The sequence below is a fragment of the Brassica napus genome, chromosome C9 (genome assembly GCF_020379485.1).
Source record: "Brassica napus cultivar Da-Ae chromosome C9, Da-Ae, whole genome shotgun sequence".
Classification (NCBI taxonomy): domain Eukaryota; kingdom Viridiplantae; phylum Streptophyta; class Magnoliopsida; order Brassicales; family Brassicaceae; genus Brassica; species Brassica napus.
This window is the reverse complement of record NC_063452.1, coordinates 18851507-18868298: the sequence shown is the minus strand read 5'-3', so window position 1 is coordinate 18868298 and position 16792 is coordinate 18851507. Positions and strand designations below refer to the sequence as shown.

Sequence of the window (16792 nt, the reverse complement as noted above, 5' to 3'; positions counted from 1 at the left end):
CAATACATATAGTATTCAGTCATTTTAACAAAACCATTATTTTGATTTGATTGTGATTTTTGGACATAAGGTATTCCATCATAAAATCCAATTTCTCCGTATGGAAATAATAAGGGATATTGCAATGACATATATAAGGGATGAGTAGCTAAAATTCTCTGCAAGTTTCCAGTTTTGTGTTGAACTAAAACATCTCGTTCACCTACAGTAGTAGAATAATCACCAACTATTAAACCTGCTATTTCATTAGCTGAAGGCAATTCATATTGTCTTTTCCGTTTATCATATCCTACCATATGAATTTTCATTTCCGCGCTTTCACCACTTTCATATTTATCTCTAGCTTTTCTAAATATTTTTGCTAGTACATTGTTTTCATCAAGCATTTTTATCAGGGATGCTAATATTTGTGTATCTAATGTTTCGTTTCCTTCTCGATTCATGATTGAAAGTCTATTTTTTATTTCATTAGATGTATCAAATATATACATTTGTAAAAAATTTGGTCTTTCACCATCAACAGGTAAAAGTGATCCAATACTATGATAATTTTCACCATGAACTTTAAAGCAAAACGGACCACCAGAGTTTATTATTGAATAATCTATTTCAGCACCCATAGAGCACATAGACAATAAAGAATTAAATACTCTAATATTGCTTCTAAATGATGGTTCATTTAATAGATTTTCCAGCTCTATCGGCGGATCACAAATTATGGGTAATTTAATGCGACCTTGTTTACAACATATAGTAAATAGTGGACGTTTGGTTAATCGGTCTTTTTCTGTACTTTCAGCAAGCCATACTAAAGCATTACAATCACCACAACGCATTAGTGTTTTTTTTCCAAATTATTACTTTTCACCATTGTCTTCTTATCTATTTAAATAAAAAAATTACCATTTTATTTTCTTCCTCATCTTTTAAAAATACCAACAATCGATTAATTATTACCTTTGTTAGAATGTTTATATTCATCATATTTTCGCTTCTTTGAATCTAGTAAAAATAATGATTTAATTATTGACTTAAATTTAGCTTAAGTGTTTAGTTTGATACAAATATTTTCTATGTTTAAAAATAAGTTAACACTAACATTTAGGCAATTTTGACTGATAAGATTGCTTTCCACTTTTTTCAGCTGTTTCCATATCCAACCATATCAATACATTCTGAATGAATGATGAAATATGATTAACATTTCGTTTACAAATTTGAATGATAAATTTAAAACAATATAAATATATATTTAAAAAATAGAATATTCTTACTTGTATCATTTATTTTTAAAGGTTGACCTACAAATTTTGAAATGATTAGAGTTTGTTTTATTTAATAAACAAATTAATTTATAATTATAAATACATAGAGATTTTAATCACCTTGCTCATTATAGAATTTGGGTAACATAAATTTCTCATCTTCTTGTCCACCATACATGGAAAAAGATCGATCCTTTCCATCATGTATAACAAAACTGTTAGAATAAGTTTTTTGGAGACCGGACATATTCTGAAATTAAAATGACAAATATTAAAATGAGTATATACAAAAAATCTTAACATTACAATTTCAAAGGAAAAAAACAAATAGACCTATATATATATATATATATTTTTGCAAATTATTTTTGTGTGTTTTCAGTATTTTTTTCTTGTTTGACGTGTGTTGTATAAATATTTCCATGAACAACAGATTAAACAAATTTGATTGGTCGCTGCCAAAAAAAAAAAAAAAAAACAAAAACAAATCTGATTGGTCGTGGTTTGTTTATTCCTTTCCGCAGAGTTAAAAATCTAAAAAAAAAATTGCTTTCCCAGATCCAACCGCCGCGTCGCCAAAGGCTCAATCTACAAACCGGCGGTGTCCAAGCCCAGCATCGATTCGCACCAGTCACCGTCAGTATGCCATTCTCGGAAGGGTCCACGCGACACAAACCGCTGGCATCTAACTTCCGGCTCAAAACCATAGCGGCCGCAAGTTGCTTGAATCTCTAGGCTCCTGACAGGTCCGAGCAGCCACGTATCCTTCCTCAATCGAAGCCCTGACTGAAGAATCCGGCTAAGAAGAGAGGAGAGGAAACCGCTATCCGAGATCCAACCTCCGCCGTCGCCAAAGGCTCACTCTAAAAACCGGCAGTTTACAAGTAATCTGGTTTCCGGGACTTCACGGCGGTGGTGTCCATGCCTAGCATCGATTCGTCAGTCACCAAATCCTAGACGCCGCAAGTTGCATGAGTCTCTTGCTCCTGACAGGTCCGAGCAGCCATCCTCAATCGAAGCAATGACTGAAGAATACGGCTAGGAAGTGAGGAGAGAGAACCAACATCGCAGACGACAACTTCACTCTAGAAACCGGAGACGACAACTTCACTCTTGATAAGTACACTCTTCTACTTATCAAAACTTATACCGCTAGGTTTCCGAGTTAATTAGAAGAAGTGTAGCGTAGATTGGTAAACAAAATGGCGAGATGATGGTGTGTCTGGAGATAAAGCTTGTGGGTTGAACATGTATAAAAACAGATATCTACGAACCTTTAATTTGAGTTGTGTAGGACAAAATACAACGTCTACTTAACAAGTACCCTTTTATTTCTCCAGAAGCTAGATCTTTTTTTTTTTATCAGATTCTTTTTCTATTCAATTTAGGATTATCGAGTTCAACCAAAAGTTTTATGAAACTTCCCTGCAGTAAAAGATTATATATATATAGATCATGAAAGGGTACATCATTTGAAACTCTTCCTATAGAGTTGTGACAGAGCAGTTATGAGTTCCAAAGGATGTGTTCTTTAGATTACATAACTATTCAACAAAAGGGTGTCAAATATAGATTTTTTGATGACATCATCAAAAGTATTTTATGTCCTTTAGATCAAAGAAAACAGTAAATTCTGACCATTGGATTAATATTTTTTTTTCCTATAAAAAAAAGATGATGTCATAGTAGAACCAAAATTGGTTTGCTATTATATATAGATATTTTTATTTGTTAAAAACCTATATATAATGTACCTACATCAGATCTAAATATCTTGATTTTTAAATATAATTGATTAACCAAATTTAATTTCAAATCTAAAAATTTCATATTTATTTTTGAATGGACTAAGATTAGATCGATGGCAAAATTTTGTCCCTACATTATATAATTTTTGTTAAATTTTGCTTAACTTTGGATATATGATATACACACTAATTAAACTATTTTGTTTAAACTTTGAGCTGCAATTGTTTTCAACATTTAAATACTTTAAAAACACAGTCAGATAATTTTCATGGTCTAACCATTATCATAATAAAAAGTTCTTTAGAATGTTCATTTGAGAAAAAAACGGTTCAGTAAACTAAGCTAATCTACGATGAAAAGGTTAGAGTCGATCATTTTATCATAGAAGTGCATCTACCACATTTATCTCCCTTAAATGGGTGAAAGGTTAAACGGATTTGAAACCACCTTTGTTGCTGGTGGTGGAATTCTATATTTCTTAAGACAGTCTTCAAATTCAGAAGTCATTCTTCAAGTACTACTCATGCTGCTAGCCCGGGTTTCCTCTCAGAGGCTAACTTTCGTGGTTGACATGATCATCGACGTAGGAACCAAAAAGGAGGAGGGCTTGCTAGCACCAATTGGACATATGAAGAGACAAAAACCTAACGGCTGGGTGTTTCGACCAACATAATGAGACAAATTGATTGAGTTTCAAATTTGGTCCAAGTGAAACTTCGCATGTAACTGGATGTTAATAAAATGAATAAGTGGAATTAAAAGAATGATAATTAGTGGAATCCAATGGAATGGAATTAGTATTCCATTTGTTCCAGAACTATTTATAGGTAAAATCATTTTTCAGAAGAATGTTGTTATTTTTTGGAATGACAAGGAATAATATGGAATGAGATGAAATACTCATTCTTTTTTTAATTACAACTAGTGAACATTTTGTAGAATGAGAAAGATTTAAGTATTCAAGAAATTTCTATTCCAAAAATGCATTCTAGTCACACGTGAATCCATTTTTCCTGGACCATTTGGAATTTGGGATGACCTTGAATCGGGTCAAACACATGCCAGTATCCGAAGAATTTTGATCACCGAGAAGCCTAAGGAGTCTTTGACCAAAACCTTTCCAACTTCCTATTTATTTTAGAATCAAAACCTTTTATTACGTTGAGAAGTTTCAAAGCTTAAAGCCTATGGTAGGAATAAAAGGATTAGGTGAAATGAATGGGAGTACAATGAGCAGTTTGAAGGTCTTTGTGATTATTGCTCTGAGATGGCATCGAATGAGACTTTTTCAGTTGAGTTTGATTCATCGAGAACAAAGACATCACTGATATTTTTAATAGGTTATATGTTTGTTTTGACGTCCGTAGAAGAGCTTGAAAGATACGTGTAGACCCTTTTATTGGAGTAGATAAGTGTTTCTTAAAGCCAAAACTGAAAATTTTAATTGTTGATTGCTTTGGGTCGTGATGCAGATAATGTGATTTGCCAAATCAGATGGACTCTGGTACTAGCTGAAGACAAGGATAATTGGTCGTCGTTTATAAAGAAGATCAAAGTTAACCTAGGACTCGAAGATGGTGATGTTATATTATGGTTTCCGATCGATAAAAGTTAACTTTTTACATGTATGGCATCACCCGAGACAGACTTAGTGAGCTTGAGTCTCGGCCTCTATCTCCTGCCCATCTGTGTGTTCCCATGCCCATTGATCTTGGCTTTGACCTCGATGCTAGATTTGGGTTCACCAATGTTTACTTTATTTTGTTTGAGAGTATATATACTATATTTGTACTACATGTTTATTTATCAATATTCAAATTTGTTTTGACCTCAGATGCTAGATTAGAGTCTAACAATTGTTTACTTTATTATATGGGCAATTCTTCTAAATAGACTTTTTTCAAATTTTGATCACAAAAATAGACCACAAGGGAGAAAATGACCAAAATATTTTATTTAATAGGTAAAAGGACTCTAATACCCTAGATATATAAAATAAAAAAAATAAAAAACAAAAAATAAAATTTTTTAATAGTTTTAGTTTATATATTTTCAAATTCGAACTTTTTTATAATTTTTTTTCTTTTTTTGAAATTTTTTTTTTTGAGATTTTTTTTTTATTTTTTTTTCAAATATTTTTTTTGTAATTCGAAAATATTTTTTGAAACTATTTTTAAAATTTTTATTTTCAAATTTTTAATATTTATTTTTTATTTTATAAAATTTTAAACTTCAATCCCAAATCCCACCTCCTTAACTCTAAACCCTAAATTTTGGATTAGTTAACCCTAGGGGTATAAATGTATATTTACCTCTTTAATAAAAAATTTTGGTCATTTTGATCCTTAGAGTCAATATTTGTGACTAAAACTTTTTTAGTGCTATCCTAGAGTATCTATACTACTAAAGCAAAATACTTCTTATAAATATGCCCCTGATTTTCCTATTAATTACAAAACATTTCATTCCCTTTTACAATTGTTTTAGATGTTTTTCCAAAATGAAATGCCCAACCATTTTCCTACTTACATTTCCGTTTTTTAAGCCCAATGAGTCGACATTCAATTCCCTTTTCAATTGTTTTAAATGTTTTTCGAAAATGAAAAGCCCAACCAATACATGCTTACATTTTCGTGTTTTTTAAGCCCATTAAGTCGTTTTGAATCCTATTTCGTACTCAGAGATTTACGGGATCAAATCAACAAAAAAAACGATCCCCTCAACTTGAGGAACACGCAGAAAAATATTTTAAATGTTTGACATGGTAACTGAATTTTCCAAAAACTAATCTTAAAATATAGAGAGATTCGATTTTAAAGAGAAGATCCCCCAACTTTCTCCTAAAACCTAACACCTCGCTTTGAATCCGATCAATATTATAAATACGCAGCACCGGTTTCCTATTCAAACCCACACCTTCGAACAAACCAAAAAACAAACCAATGGCTACTAAGATGCAAATCCAAGCATCGAAAGGTCCTAATGAACAATCGGTCGTGTTCGCCGACTTGAAACCCTTGAAAAAAGGTTCATGTAAAGGTTTTACACGCTTAGAAACAATACATTCAACCCGTGGAGACCATGGAATTCGTCTTGGCTGATGAGACTGTAAGCGTTTTTCCCTGTATTTATCAGTCTTTTTATGTTTTATTTAACATTTTGGGATTAGCTACTAATATTTTAAATTGATATGTAACATGTTTTAGGGGCAAAAAATTCATGCAACATGCAAAAGGACTTACATTGAAAGTAAGGGAAGGATTCTTACGGTTGGAGCATGGCGCTACATATGGAATTTCCAGATTACTCCTGCTGGTGGAGCTTATCGAACCACAGATCATACCTGGAAGATGGTTTTCAATCAAAATACGGCCATTACGCGATCTAATCACCTTAACGACGAGCTGTACCTGAATTTGACCGACTTTCAATCTATTTTGTCTGGAACACTTGATGAGAATTTTTTGATTTGTAAACATATAAATATGATTCGGTTTAGCCACTATCTATTATATAAGAATCTATACTAACGTTTACATTTTTTTTTTGCAGATGTTCTGGGTCAGGTTATGGATTGTGGTGATGTCGAAAACATTCAGTGTACCGGGGGAAAGCAACAAAAAAAGCTTGAATTCACCCTAAGCGACATCAAGTAAGTTAGCTGTCATTTTACTCCAAAAAAAATGAATTCACTCGAGTAAGATAATATAACTAACCATCTCTTCACAATTATTCGTAGTGATTCGCGTTTACCATGCTGCATATGGGGCAACTTAGCCGAGAAACTCCATTATGCAATTAGCCAAGAAGATGGAATGGTTACTATGCTGCTCAGGTTTGCTAAGCTTGGGAGATTTAGAGGTACATAATTTACGACACTACCATGTTTTTCACAAACTAATCCTTTATCAAAGCTTCATTTACATGTAGTGTATTTTTTAATTATCAACAAGGAGAACTGCAAATCTCTAATGCATTTGATGCTTCTCAAATGATTATCAACCCGTCAATACCTGAAGCTGAAGCATTTAAAGAATTGTAAGTCCATATTCTGTAACTTCATTATCACACACAGACTACTAAGTTTAATCTTTGTATTTAAACCAGGATCAATGACGATGAAAAAACTCTAACCTCATTCCAAAGTAATGAAGATAGTCAAGAGGACAACAACAAACAAGTTGATCAGTTAGAGAAGCGAGGACAGCGTGACAAGTGGTTACTCTTTCCCACTAAGAGCATCCAAGAAATGATAACATCAACTCAAGTAAGCAGTTATTAAGTCATTTGAACATCTGTCCTATATTATCCTACGTAGAACATTTTCTCTTTGTTTTATAGTTTGTTAAATGCATTATAATTGTAGGTTGATAGATGCTTGGTGAGATGCACAGTCTATGCCATTGATATGGATTGGGCGTGGTATTACTTTGGTTGTAAAGCATGCAACAAAAGAGTGATCAAAACTGGAACCAAAGTTAAGAAATTGAATGGTAAAGAGATCACCACTCATATTTGGTGGTGTGAGACATGCAAAGACAGTGTTTTCGAAGTTTCACCAAGGTTTGAGTTGAAATTTATTTTATTTACACAATATTTGTTAACCGATGCTCTATTATATGTGTTACAACACAACATAGATAATCTATTATATATTGATAGTATATTCCTTTGTAGGTTCTGGCTCCACTTGATGGTCAGTGATGATACGGGCGTCTCGAAAATAATGATCTTAGATAAGGTTGCTAATGGGATTGTTGCTGAATCTCCAGAAAAGATGTTGAATGGAAGCTGGGATGAGGTATTTCCATCCACAAAATCACCATTTCGTTTTTTTATTACAGAAGCAAGTATTTATATGAAACTAATATAAACCATTTCTTCAGCTTGAAGATCTGACCTTAATACCAGATTGTATTACTGATCTGATTGGCAAAAACTTCACATTTGGAGTATATGTTGAGAAAGAGAATGTCGCGTATGATGCTGAAATTTATAAGGTTGGGAAAATCTATAAAGAGAGAATGACTTGCGTTCACTTGCGTTCCTGATGCAATAACTCACTGTCAATCTGCAATAACTCACTGTCAATCTGATAAGCATTTGGCAATTACTAGTGGTGATGAGGTTGGAGCATGTAAATCTATATCAATATTTATTGTTTATTGTCTATGGTTTTATCTTAACACTATTGAGCTTATGGAATTTGATACATGATTCTATCTACTTAAGTGAAAGTCAAGAAACCGCGAATGCTGTTTCTACACCATCAAGTAAGAGAAAAGAAGACGAGACTATTGAGCAGGGTGACCTCAGTTCAACATCCAAGAAACCATGCAAAAGGTCGATCAAGATTGAGATGGTGGAAGAGGCTAATAAGAAATGTTGAAGTGGAGTTATTGAATTGGTTTTTTTTTACTTAGTTTTAAATTTGAGTTAATTTATTTCCCTTTGGCAATACTCATGTTTGGTTTTTGCTTTCAATAATTTTTAAGACTCGGTTATTTAATAACTATATTGGAGTTTTGTTTTCCCTTTTATAATCATGCATTTTTTTAAAGCAAATACATAACTGTGCCAACCGAGGAACGCCTACCAACTCCGCCCACCCTATTACATATCTATTGAATATTTATTAAACATATTATTAAAATACAGTTATCTTCGTTGAATGAAGTTAAATTTTAAGACATAATCTTGTGTAAAAAATATGTTTAAAAGGCTCGAATGAGATGAGATTGATGCTTATATATTATTTTTTGGTAGATAGTTACTCATAAAAGATTTTCTACTGGAAATTTACTCATAAAAGATATTCACATAAAAGATATTATGTTACCATAAATATTGCCAAGTTATTAAACCTTAATAAAATCAAAAATATACTTCCTTCACACGTCTTTTGTGTCTGCACGTTATCTCTATCCAAAGATATTCTATGATTTGGTTCCAAATTAGTTTCCTAGATCAACGAAAACCCTATAACAAAAAAGATATTACCATCCAAATTATTTACAAAATATATGATATCCCCGAAAATTTTATATTTGAGAATATTGCAGTTGGCACGCAAATCACTCCTTATATAACCTCCCTATATAACCTACATTTGGACGACAACCTCACGAAATTAAAAAAAAAAATACTATGGCTCCAGTTACAAACAGCGTAATCACTTTCTTGAACGATCTCAAACCATATAAGACGACTTGGAAGGTGGAAGTTAAAGTTCTTCCTTCGTGGAAACAACACTCAAACTATCCTGGAAGAGACACTTTCGAGTTCATACTCCAAGATAAGATGTTATGTCTTACTTTGTAAGCTATTTTTTTACTAAACTTTTTATTGCCAACGACTAAACCAAAGTATGATTTTTTGTTATTGTAGGGAGTCAACATACATTGTATCTGTAAGACGAAAAATGAACTTTAGGAAAAATGAACTTTAGGAAAAGTTCTACGCTGCAGAAAGCAATTTAATTCTCCTATCTACAGATAATAACACCAAATCAATCAATCAAACTCCGGTTTCAAACCTAACTACCGATAGTCACTTCCATTCCTAGCTTTTAAAATTCTGAAAAATGTTTAATAGTAACTTACAGATTATATCATTGCAGAATGGTTGGATACATATCATTACATACTGGTGCGCAAGTTTGGTTTGACTTTGCCTCATGTCTTTCATCATCATACAACATATAGACTTTGTTATGTAAAATTAAGAGAAAACATTAGTTAACCGTTTAGATTTCACAAAATATTAAATATATTATAGTCATTGTATGTGTTGAGGTTACATCTAATAAAAACTTATCTTTTCTCAGGTTTGAGGTTTTTGTGATTGAGGTTGGAGTCGCATTAATAAAGCTCTACCAGTACTCTCCGTCACTACAATACCTGCACATGAGTCGTAAACATTAATACGACAACAAACTAAACATATATCATTCAGCTTCTGCTTTATAACAGATTAATCAAATTATTCATACACTAATTTGTTAGTGTCTGAAATAAAAAAGTAGAATAAATCATAAGAGACTCCAAATTGAGGAACATAGATTGTACAAGCATAAACATATATCATTCAGTCATTAGCATAAGAGACAGCAAAGAAATTCTTATGGGACATCAGCGAAAGGAAGTAACGAAGGTGAAAGAAGTTAAGATACATAATCAATTAAAAGGATTACCTCTGTTTATTATCAATCTAAAAAGTTGGAAGTTGTTTTTGCTCGGAAATCTTATGTGACCAAGCAAATCACCCATTCATCTTCTTCATCTGTGAATCTTCATAATAAAACAATTACTATGCCAAGAGGAAAGGAAATCAAATCGAAATTTATGGTTTGCTTATTATTAATACCTGATGCATGAGAAACATTCACCAAGCAACAGTTTCAATCTTCACCAACGCCCTATGCATCAAGATCGATAGATCTACCCACTGATTCTCTCATTGATTCTCTATTTCAGTTCTAGCGTGTCGTCGATTCCTCAAAGAAAAATTGGATCGAAATTTTTTTCCTTTTATGTTCGCTTTTCTGTTTTTTTTTTAAAAAACCAAACGGCCACAAAAACATAGATTTTGACATAACAGATTTGTTGCTCTCTTTGGGCAATTCAGGCCTATTTTATCTAACAATAAACAAATCATAACCAAACCAAAGCCTAACAATGTTTTCTTTCAAAACTTACTATAAGCCAATTTAAATACATTATTATTATTAAATATTTCTGTTATTATAATATAAAAATTATGCATGAATTAAAAATATGTAGAATGAAAAATGAAATGTCTATTACATTTTTCATATAATATTTATTTAATAAGTTAAAATTATAAATAAATAACCTTACCAGAATATTTATTGAGTAGAAGTTTACTATTTTAAAATCTTTTAACTAATTAATTAGTTCACAAACAAACATTTTTATTTTTAATAATAATAAAAAAATAAAGAAGATAATATTATAAAAATTGACTATAAACAAATAAAAAAAGGGCAAATCTCCAAAATAACATCTTTCTAAATTTATATCACAAAAATAGCATTCAAAAACTAAAATGACCAAAATAGCATATTTCTAAGTTTTTCCTTTGAAAATTTTAATTTTGAGCAAATCTCCAAAATAGCACATTTCTAAGTTTATATCACAAAAATAACACTCAAAAACTAAAATGACCAAAATAGCACCTTTCTAAGTTTATCGTTTGAAAATTTTAATTTTTTTATTTTTCAAAATTTGAAATCCTATCCCCAAAACCTCATTTCTCACCTCTAAACCCTAAACCCTAAACCCTAAACCTTAAACTCTAAACCCTAAACTCTAAACTCTAAACCCTAAACCCTAAACCCTAAACTGTAAACCCTAAACCCTAAACCCTAAACTCTAAACCCTAAACCCTAAACTCTAAACCCTAAACCCTAAATCCTAAACTCCACCCTTTAACTCTAAACCCTAAGTTTGTGACTTTTGATAAAACATTAAATGCTATTTTTGTGACTTTAGACCTTGAGTCTAGTTTGGGAACAAAAACTTGATTTAGTGCTATTTTTGTCTTTTTTTCTTTAATTTTTTTATTTTTCAAAATTTCAAATCTTATCCCCAAAACCTCATTTCTCAACTTTAAACCCTAAACCTTAAACCCTAAACTCTAAACCCTAAACCCTAAACCCTAAACTCTAAACCCTACACCCTAAACTCTAAATCCTAAACCCTAAACCCTAAATTCTAAACTCTAAACCCTAAACCCTAAACTCTAAACTCTAAACCCTAAACCCTAAACTCTAAACCCTAAACCCTAAACCCTAAACCCTAAACTCTAAACCCTAAAACCTAAACCCTAAACCCTAAACCCTAAACCCTAAACTCTAAACCCTAAAATCTAAACCCTAAACCCTAAACTCTAAACCCTAAACCCTAAACCCTAAACTCTAAACCCTAAAACCTAAACCCTAAACTCTAAACCCTAAACCCTAAACCCTAAACCCTAAACCTTAAACCCTAAACTCTAAACCCTAAACCCTAAACTCTAAACCCTAAATCCTAAACCCTAAATCCTAAACCCCACCCTTTAACTCTAAACCCTAAGTTTGTGACTTTTGATAAAACATTAAGTGTTATTTTTGTGACTTTTGACCTTGAGTGTTAGTTTGGGAACAAAAACTTGATTTAATGCTATTTTTGTTTTTTTATCATAAAAAAATCTATTAAAATATAGATTAGACAAATATTTATTAATTTAAATGAAATTTTACAAAAGAAACGATTCCGGGCTAAAAATCTAGTTTATCTTATTGTATTTGAGCAGATACTATTTTTTCACTACAGGTTTATATATATCATACAAATTTGTTCTGGAATTATTTTGGAAAATGGCCTAAAATTATTATGATGTGTAACAATGGAGAGAGATATTTTAAGAGGAGAAGAAGAATTGCAATCAATTCGAAATTCCTACAAAGATTCAAGTGCGCGGGGTGAGCTATCCTGCGCACCCACCCACCCACCCACCCACCCACTAGCGAGCTCGCTCCGAGGACCAAAACGGGAGTAGAACCTTCATGCTCGCATCAAATCCACCCGATCGAATGAACGGCCTCGATTTCTTCTTCTCCCCTTCTCCCCCCGTCGCCGGAGAAGATGACGATTGGGGAGAGTTCGTCGACTCTTCCCCTAATCCAAACGGTTTCTCCGCAGATCGAACGCCAACGCGGATCGAATCTGAGAAGAATAGCCAGACGCAGTGGGTTACTCCTCGTGGTCCGGTGCCACTCTCTGTGTTCGGAGAGGTGGAGGAGGAGGAAGATGAATCAGGTGCGCCGGTTCCTCCGTTTAAATTCTCATTCGATTCCTTCTCTCCGAAACACAACGGATCTGCGAATACGAATCCCAGTGTAGAGATCAGTGGCATAATCGCGAATCTGTATAGAGAGAGCGAACATAATAATGAGATCAATGGAAATGAGAAAGAGCCAGGTGTCAGTTTGGAGAGTTTTAGCTGGAATCCATTGAATCTAGCTACAGAGAGATCTGAGAAGACGAGCGATGTGCATCCAACTTCTTCGGATTTGAGTTTTGTCAACAGAAATGATGATGATGATGATGATGATGACGATTTTGATGAGGGTTGGGAATTTAAAGCAGCCGACTCTATTTTGGATCCAACCTCTAAGGTAAGCTTTAATAATATATCGTTAATCTTTTTGCAATTTGTATATAGTTCTAATATGGTTTTGCTTAAGCAGGAGGAGCAAGAGAAAGCTGGAAATGGATCTGTTGTGGTTAAGAGCGCAACAGATTTTGATTCAAGCATGTGGAGTTCACCAACAACTGGTAAACGAGAAAACGGAGATGATGGTGACCCTTGGGGGGGTAATGGTGGATGGGAGTTTAAGGTTGCTGAAACGAAGAAGGATTTAACAAACAAGGTACAAGCTTCATTTTCATATAACACTACCCTTGCAATTGGATGAAAAGGTACAAACTTTATTTGCTCTGTGTGTGTGTGGTTTACAGGAATCTAACGGTTGGGGGTTCGGGTTTGGTTTTGAACATGTTTCTGAGATCGAAACAACCACTTCTTACCATTCAAACAATGGTAAAGATCTGCATAAGGAGGCAAATGGCTCGATTTCATCTCCAAGTAATACGAATGTGAATCCTGAAGGATCTTCTTGGGCTTTTAATCAGCCATCTTTGGATAATGGAAACGAGAAAGAGGTATTGTATCTTACAATCCACAGTCAACGTTTCAGGTTGTCGATAATTTATGGGTTTTATTTTACAAATACTTTTTCTGCTGGCTTTGAAATGAAGAGGTTTGACTTTTGGTAGTCGACTTATTTTAAGCTTGGTTAATCTGTGATCTCGATATTACTAAATGTACTTTGTTTCACATGGTAACTATACTCTTTATATTAGCTTTTATGTTATGCAAATTTGAAGCCTATACTGTTTATTTTAGCTTTAATGGAAGCCTACATTTGTTTACCCTAATGGAAGTACTCTTCATTTTGCACTCAGGAAAACGAAGTGCAGCCAGACAAGCCAAAGGGAGTCTTGCCGCTGTCTTTTTTTGAGGATGAGACATTGGAAACCTCTGATAGTTCGGTTAATGAGGATAATCTTGTTTCAGCTTTTGATTTCTCCGTGAGAGAGAAAAGTAAGGCTCCAAGTCAAACTGTGTCCATCAGTGACCTGATATCAAGTTTATACAGTCAGGTGGAGGAGAAGAATGCTGCTAATCTGTCAGAAAAGTCTGCCACTGTAAATGGTGAGGATGATTCATGGGAGTTCCAGGGCCCCACAAAGACCATAACAGATTCGAGCTTAGCAGAAGGTGGTGATGATGATTTTGACAGTACTTGGGAGTTTCAAGGTCCTTCTCTGCCCTTGAAAAACTCTGATCTTGCCGATGAGGTTAACGATGATTCCTGGGAATTTCAAGGTCCAACACAGCCTGTGAATGATAATACTTCTTCGAGGAAAGAAGATAATGGTTTGCGGGAATCTAAACAGAGTTCAGTGGAATATGAAGGTGAGAATGGGTTCTCTGTTCCAAATGGTTTTGGAAAATCGCATGAGGAAACAGTAATCACCATAGAGCCTAATGATTACCGAGATGTCTTTCATATGCTGAAGACTGAGCTATACTACCTTGCCCTAAGCCATCTTGAGACTTTAAAGGTCAGTAGACTTTTTGTGTAACACTTTTCTTTGAACAGTCTTTTGATTTTCGTGACATCATTTGAACTTTTTGGATAATAAAGGAAGCTCGTGACTTGGCTGCTAATTCTGATGAAGTCGCTGAAGCTCAAAAATATGACGATGAAATACAGGTTATTAGAATACAAAACTAGAAGAGACTCTTTACAGATAAGTGTTGCTAATTCTTGGTGTTTTCTCTTCTAGGATCTGCAAAACATGCTGAAAAATGATGTTTTGATCAGTGAGGTCAACGTAGAAAGTCTCCAAGTTAGATCATCTGGCGCTACTGAACTTTATAAAGTTCTCCAAGAGCCAAAGTTTCTAATAGTTGATTCAGAAGATCTCCTGTCAGAAAGATTGTTATTAGTTAAGTTCTGTTTGACCTTCTCTGTACCCTTTAGTGAGTGAAAATGTTTACACGGAAGAAATAATTAAACATAATTTTTCATAGGCAGAGAAGGACTGGAAAACAGCGATTGAACTTCTCAAACACGCCACGTTGACCCTGAAGGTCCTAAACTTGGGTTCACAGGAGCAACAGTCAAAATACGCTTCAACCTGGTTGGTCATTGCTAGGACCTGCGCTCAAGAACTGCGGCATGCTGCATCTATTTGGAAGCAGGTGGTTCAAAATGATGTTCAAGAAGAAATCCTAGCTAAACCTCAAGGTACCAACCATTATTATCACAATAGTATCTTTGTATTTCGCCCATTTTCATCAACCATGGGCTTGGCTTATTCTTATTCTGTGTTAAACAGGGAAGCGCTATCTTATCTCAGTAGGAGAAATTTACAGAGTAGTGAAAATCCTGAGAGCCTCGACGAGACAATATAAACCGTGGATTTTATTATCTCCGACATCATCCACTGTGTTGGCTGTTCTGGACGAGTGTGTGGAGTTGTGGTTAAGCTCTGGATTAGAAGAAGCTCTTCGGAATAATATCATCCGTCTTCAAGGAGTTGAGAGTAACCATTCTGCTGATCAACTTCTAGAATCAATCAGATGTATAGACGAAGTTGACGCCTTCACACTTCACGCCTGCATCACCTCTGATACATCACCTACCTGCTGCATTTCTGTTCTAAATACTGAAATAGTACCAGGTACGTTTATTCTAGCAATTGCATTTAGAAAGATCATCGATCCAAACCCTAACGGAATTTAATTTGACCCGAACCATAATTTTGTTCAACTTTACCAAATTGATTGAAGTCCTCTAAGAACAATGTCTCTAATTAAATTTCATCTGTAGGTTTTATCCAAAACTGAAATGATACATAGCCAAAACAAAATCTGGTTGTAGTGTGGGATAATTTTATACTTCCTCCGTTCCCGAAAGTAAGATGTTTTAGATTTTTTACTTGTTCCACAAAGATAGATTTTCTATATGTTTAAGGTATTTTTTTATAGTTTTAAGAAACATTAAATGAAAATATTTGAATCGTTAAATTTTATTGGTGAAAAGTTATTGGAAAGTGTATAATAAAATAAAAGAAAATTAAATTATAAACATTTATTGAATTCTCAATAAGCGTGAACACTTTAGAAAATCTTGCTTTCCCGGGTAGTACTCTAGGGAAACCCAAGCCTATGTTTGAGATATATAATTACTAGATTTAACTCAGGATTTTTGAATCAGGAATTAAGATGGTGGAGTGGAACGGAGAGCATTACTTGGTGTCTCTTGCTAATCTATGGGCTAATCTGATCAGCCGCGATTCACCTGACCTCGCTGGCCATGGTCTTTTTATCGGGTCTTAGAAAAAACGTACACAGCGATTCATTACTCCCCCGGCATACAAAGCCAATGGTCAGCAGAGAGCATTTTCTACTTAAACATAGATCCGTCCATATATATCTATATTTATTTGTTTATAATATTTTAAGATGGTTTGGGTCATTTTATTGTATGCCATATATCGATTGGGTTTGGTAGTTTCATTAATTGAGCATTTCCTAAGCTTTACAGATGTGATTTGTTTTGTCCGAACGAAGCAATAAATTAATATAATCAAATTCGTTTTTCTTTACTCTGTGATTGGTTTATGTATTTAAAAAAGTTC

The 16792-nt window shown here is 33.7% G+C and overlaps 2 protein-coding genes and 1 long non-coding RNA gene across 4 annotated transcripts; all 3 read left to right on the top strand.

Moving 5' to 3' along the window:
• The first annotated feature begins 1733 nt into the window (after positions 1 to 1733).
• LOC125592401 lies at positions 1734 to 4847 on the top strand. Its single transcript, XR_007328360.1, has 2 exons — positions 1734 to 2385; positions 3602 to 4847. It is a non-coding gene; the product is annotated as an uncharacterized LOC125592401 (long non-coding RNA).
• A 1109-nt stretch (positions 4848 to 5956) lies between these two features.
• LOC106403344 (replication protein A 70 kDa DNA-binding subunit D-like) lies at positions 5957 to 8403 on the top strand. The gene is made up of 9 exons (XM_048767724.1): positions 5957 to 6041; positions 6567 to 6666; positions 6754 to 6875; positions 6968 to 7052; positions 7122 to 7281; positions 7381 to 7577; positions 7692 to 7815; positions 7901 to 7992; positions 8247 to 8403. Exons 1-9 carry the CDS (start codon positions 5957 to 5959, stop codon positions 8401 to 8403), a joined length of 1122 nt encoding a protein of 373 aa, XP_048623681.1.
• A 3994-nt stretch (positions 8404 to 12397) lies between these two features.
• Positions 12398 to 16759, top strand: LOC106386748. 2 transcript variants are annotated; one of them, XM_048767488.1, is made up of 9 exons: positions 12398 to 13194; positions 13267 to 13449; positions 13538 to 13741; positions 14045 to 14707; positions 14791 to 14859; positions 14933 to 15094; positions 15180 to 15396; positions 15488 to 15832; positions 15982 to 16149. In XM_048767488.1, the coding sequence occupies exons 1-9, from the start codon at positions 12583 to 12585 to the stop codon at positions 15996 to 15998; spliced, it is 2472 nt and encodes an 823-aa protein (XP_048623445.1). In that variant the 5' UTR covers positions 12398 to 12582; the 3' UTR covers positions 15999 to 16149. The 2 variants fall into 2 exon arrangements, with proteins under 2 accessions (XP_048623445.1, XP_048623444.1); XM_048767487.1 differs by lacking the exon at positions 15982 to 16149 and adding an exon at positions 16369 to 16759 and having other exon boundaries at positions 12410 to 13194.
• Positions 16760 to 16792: the final 33 nt, after the last annotated feature.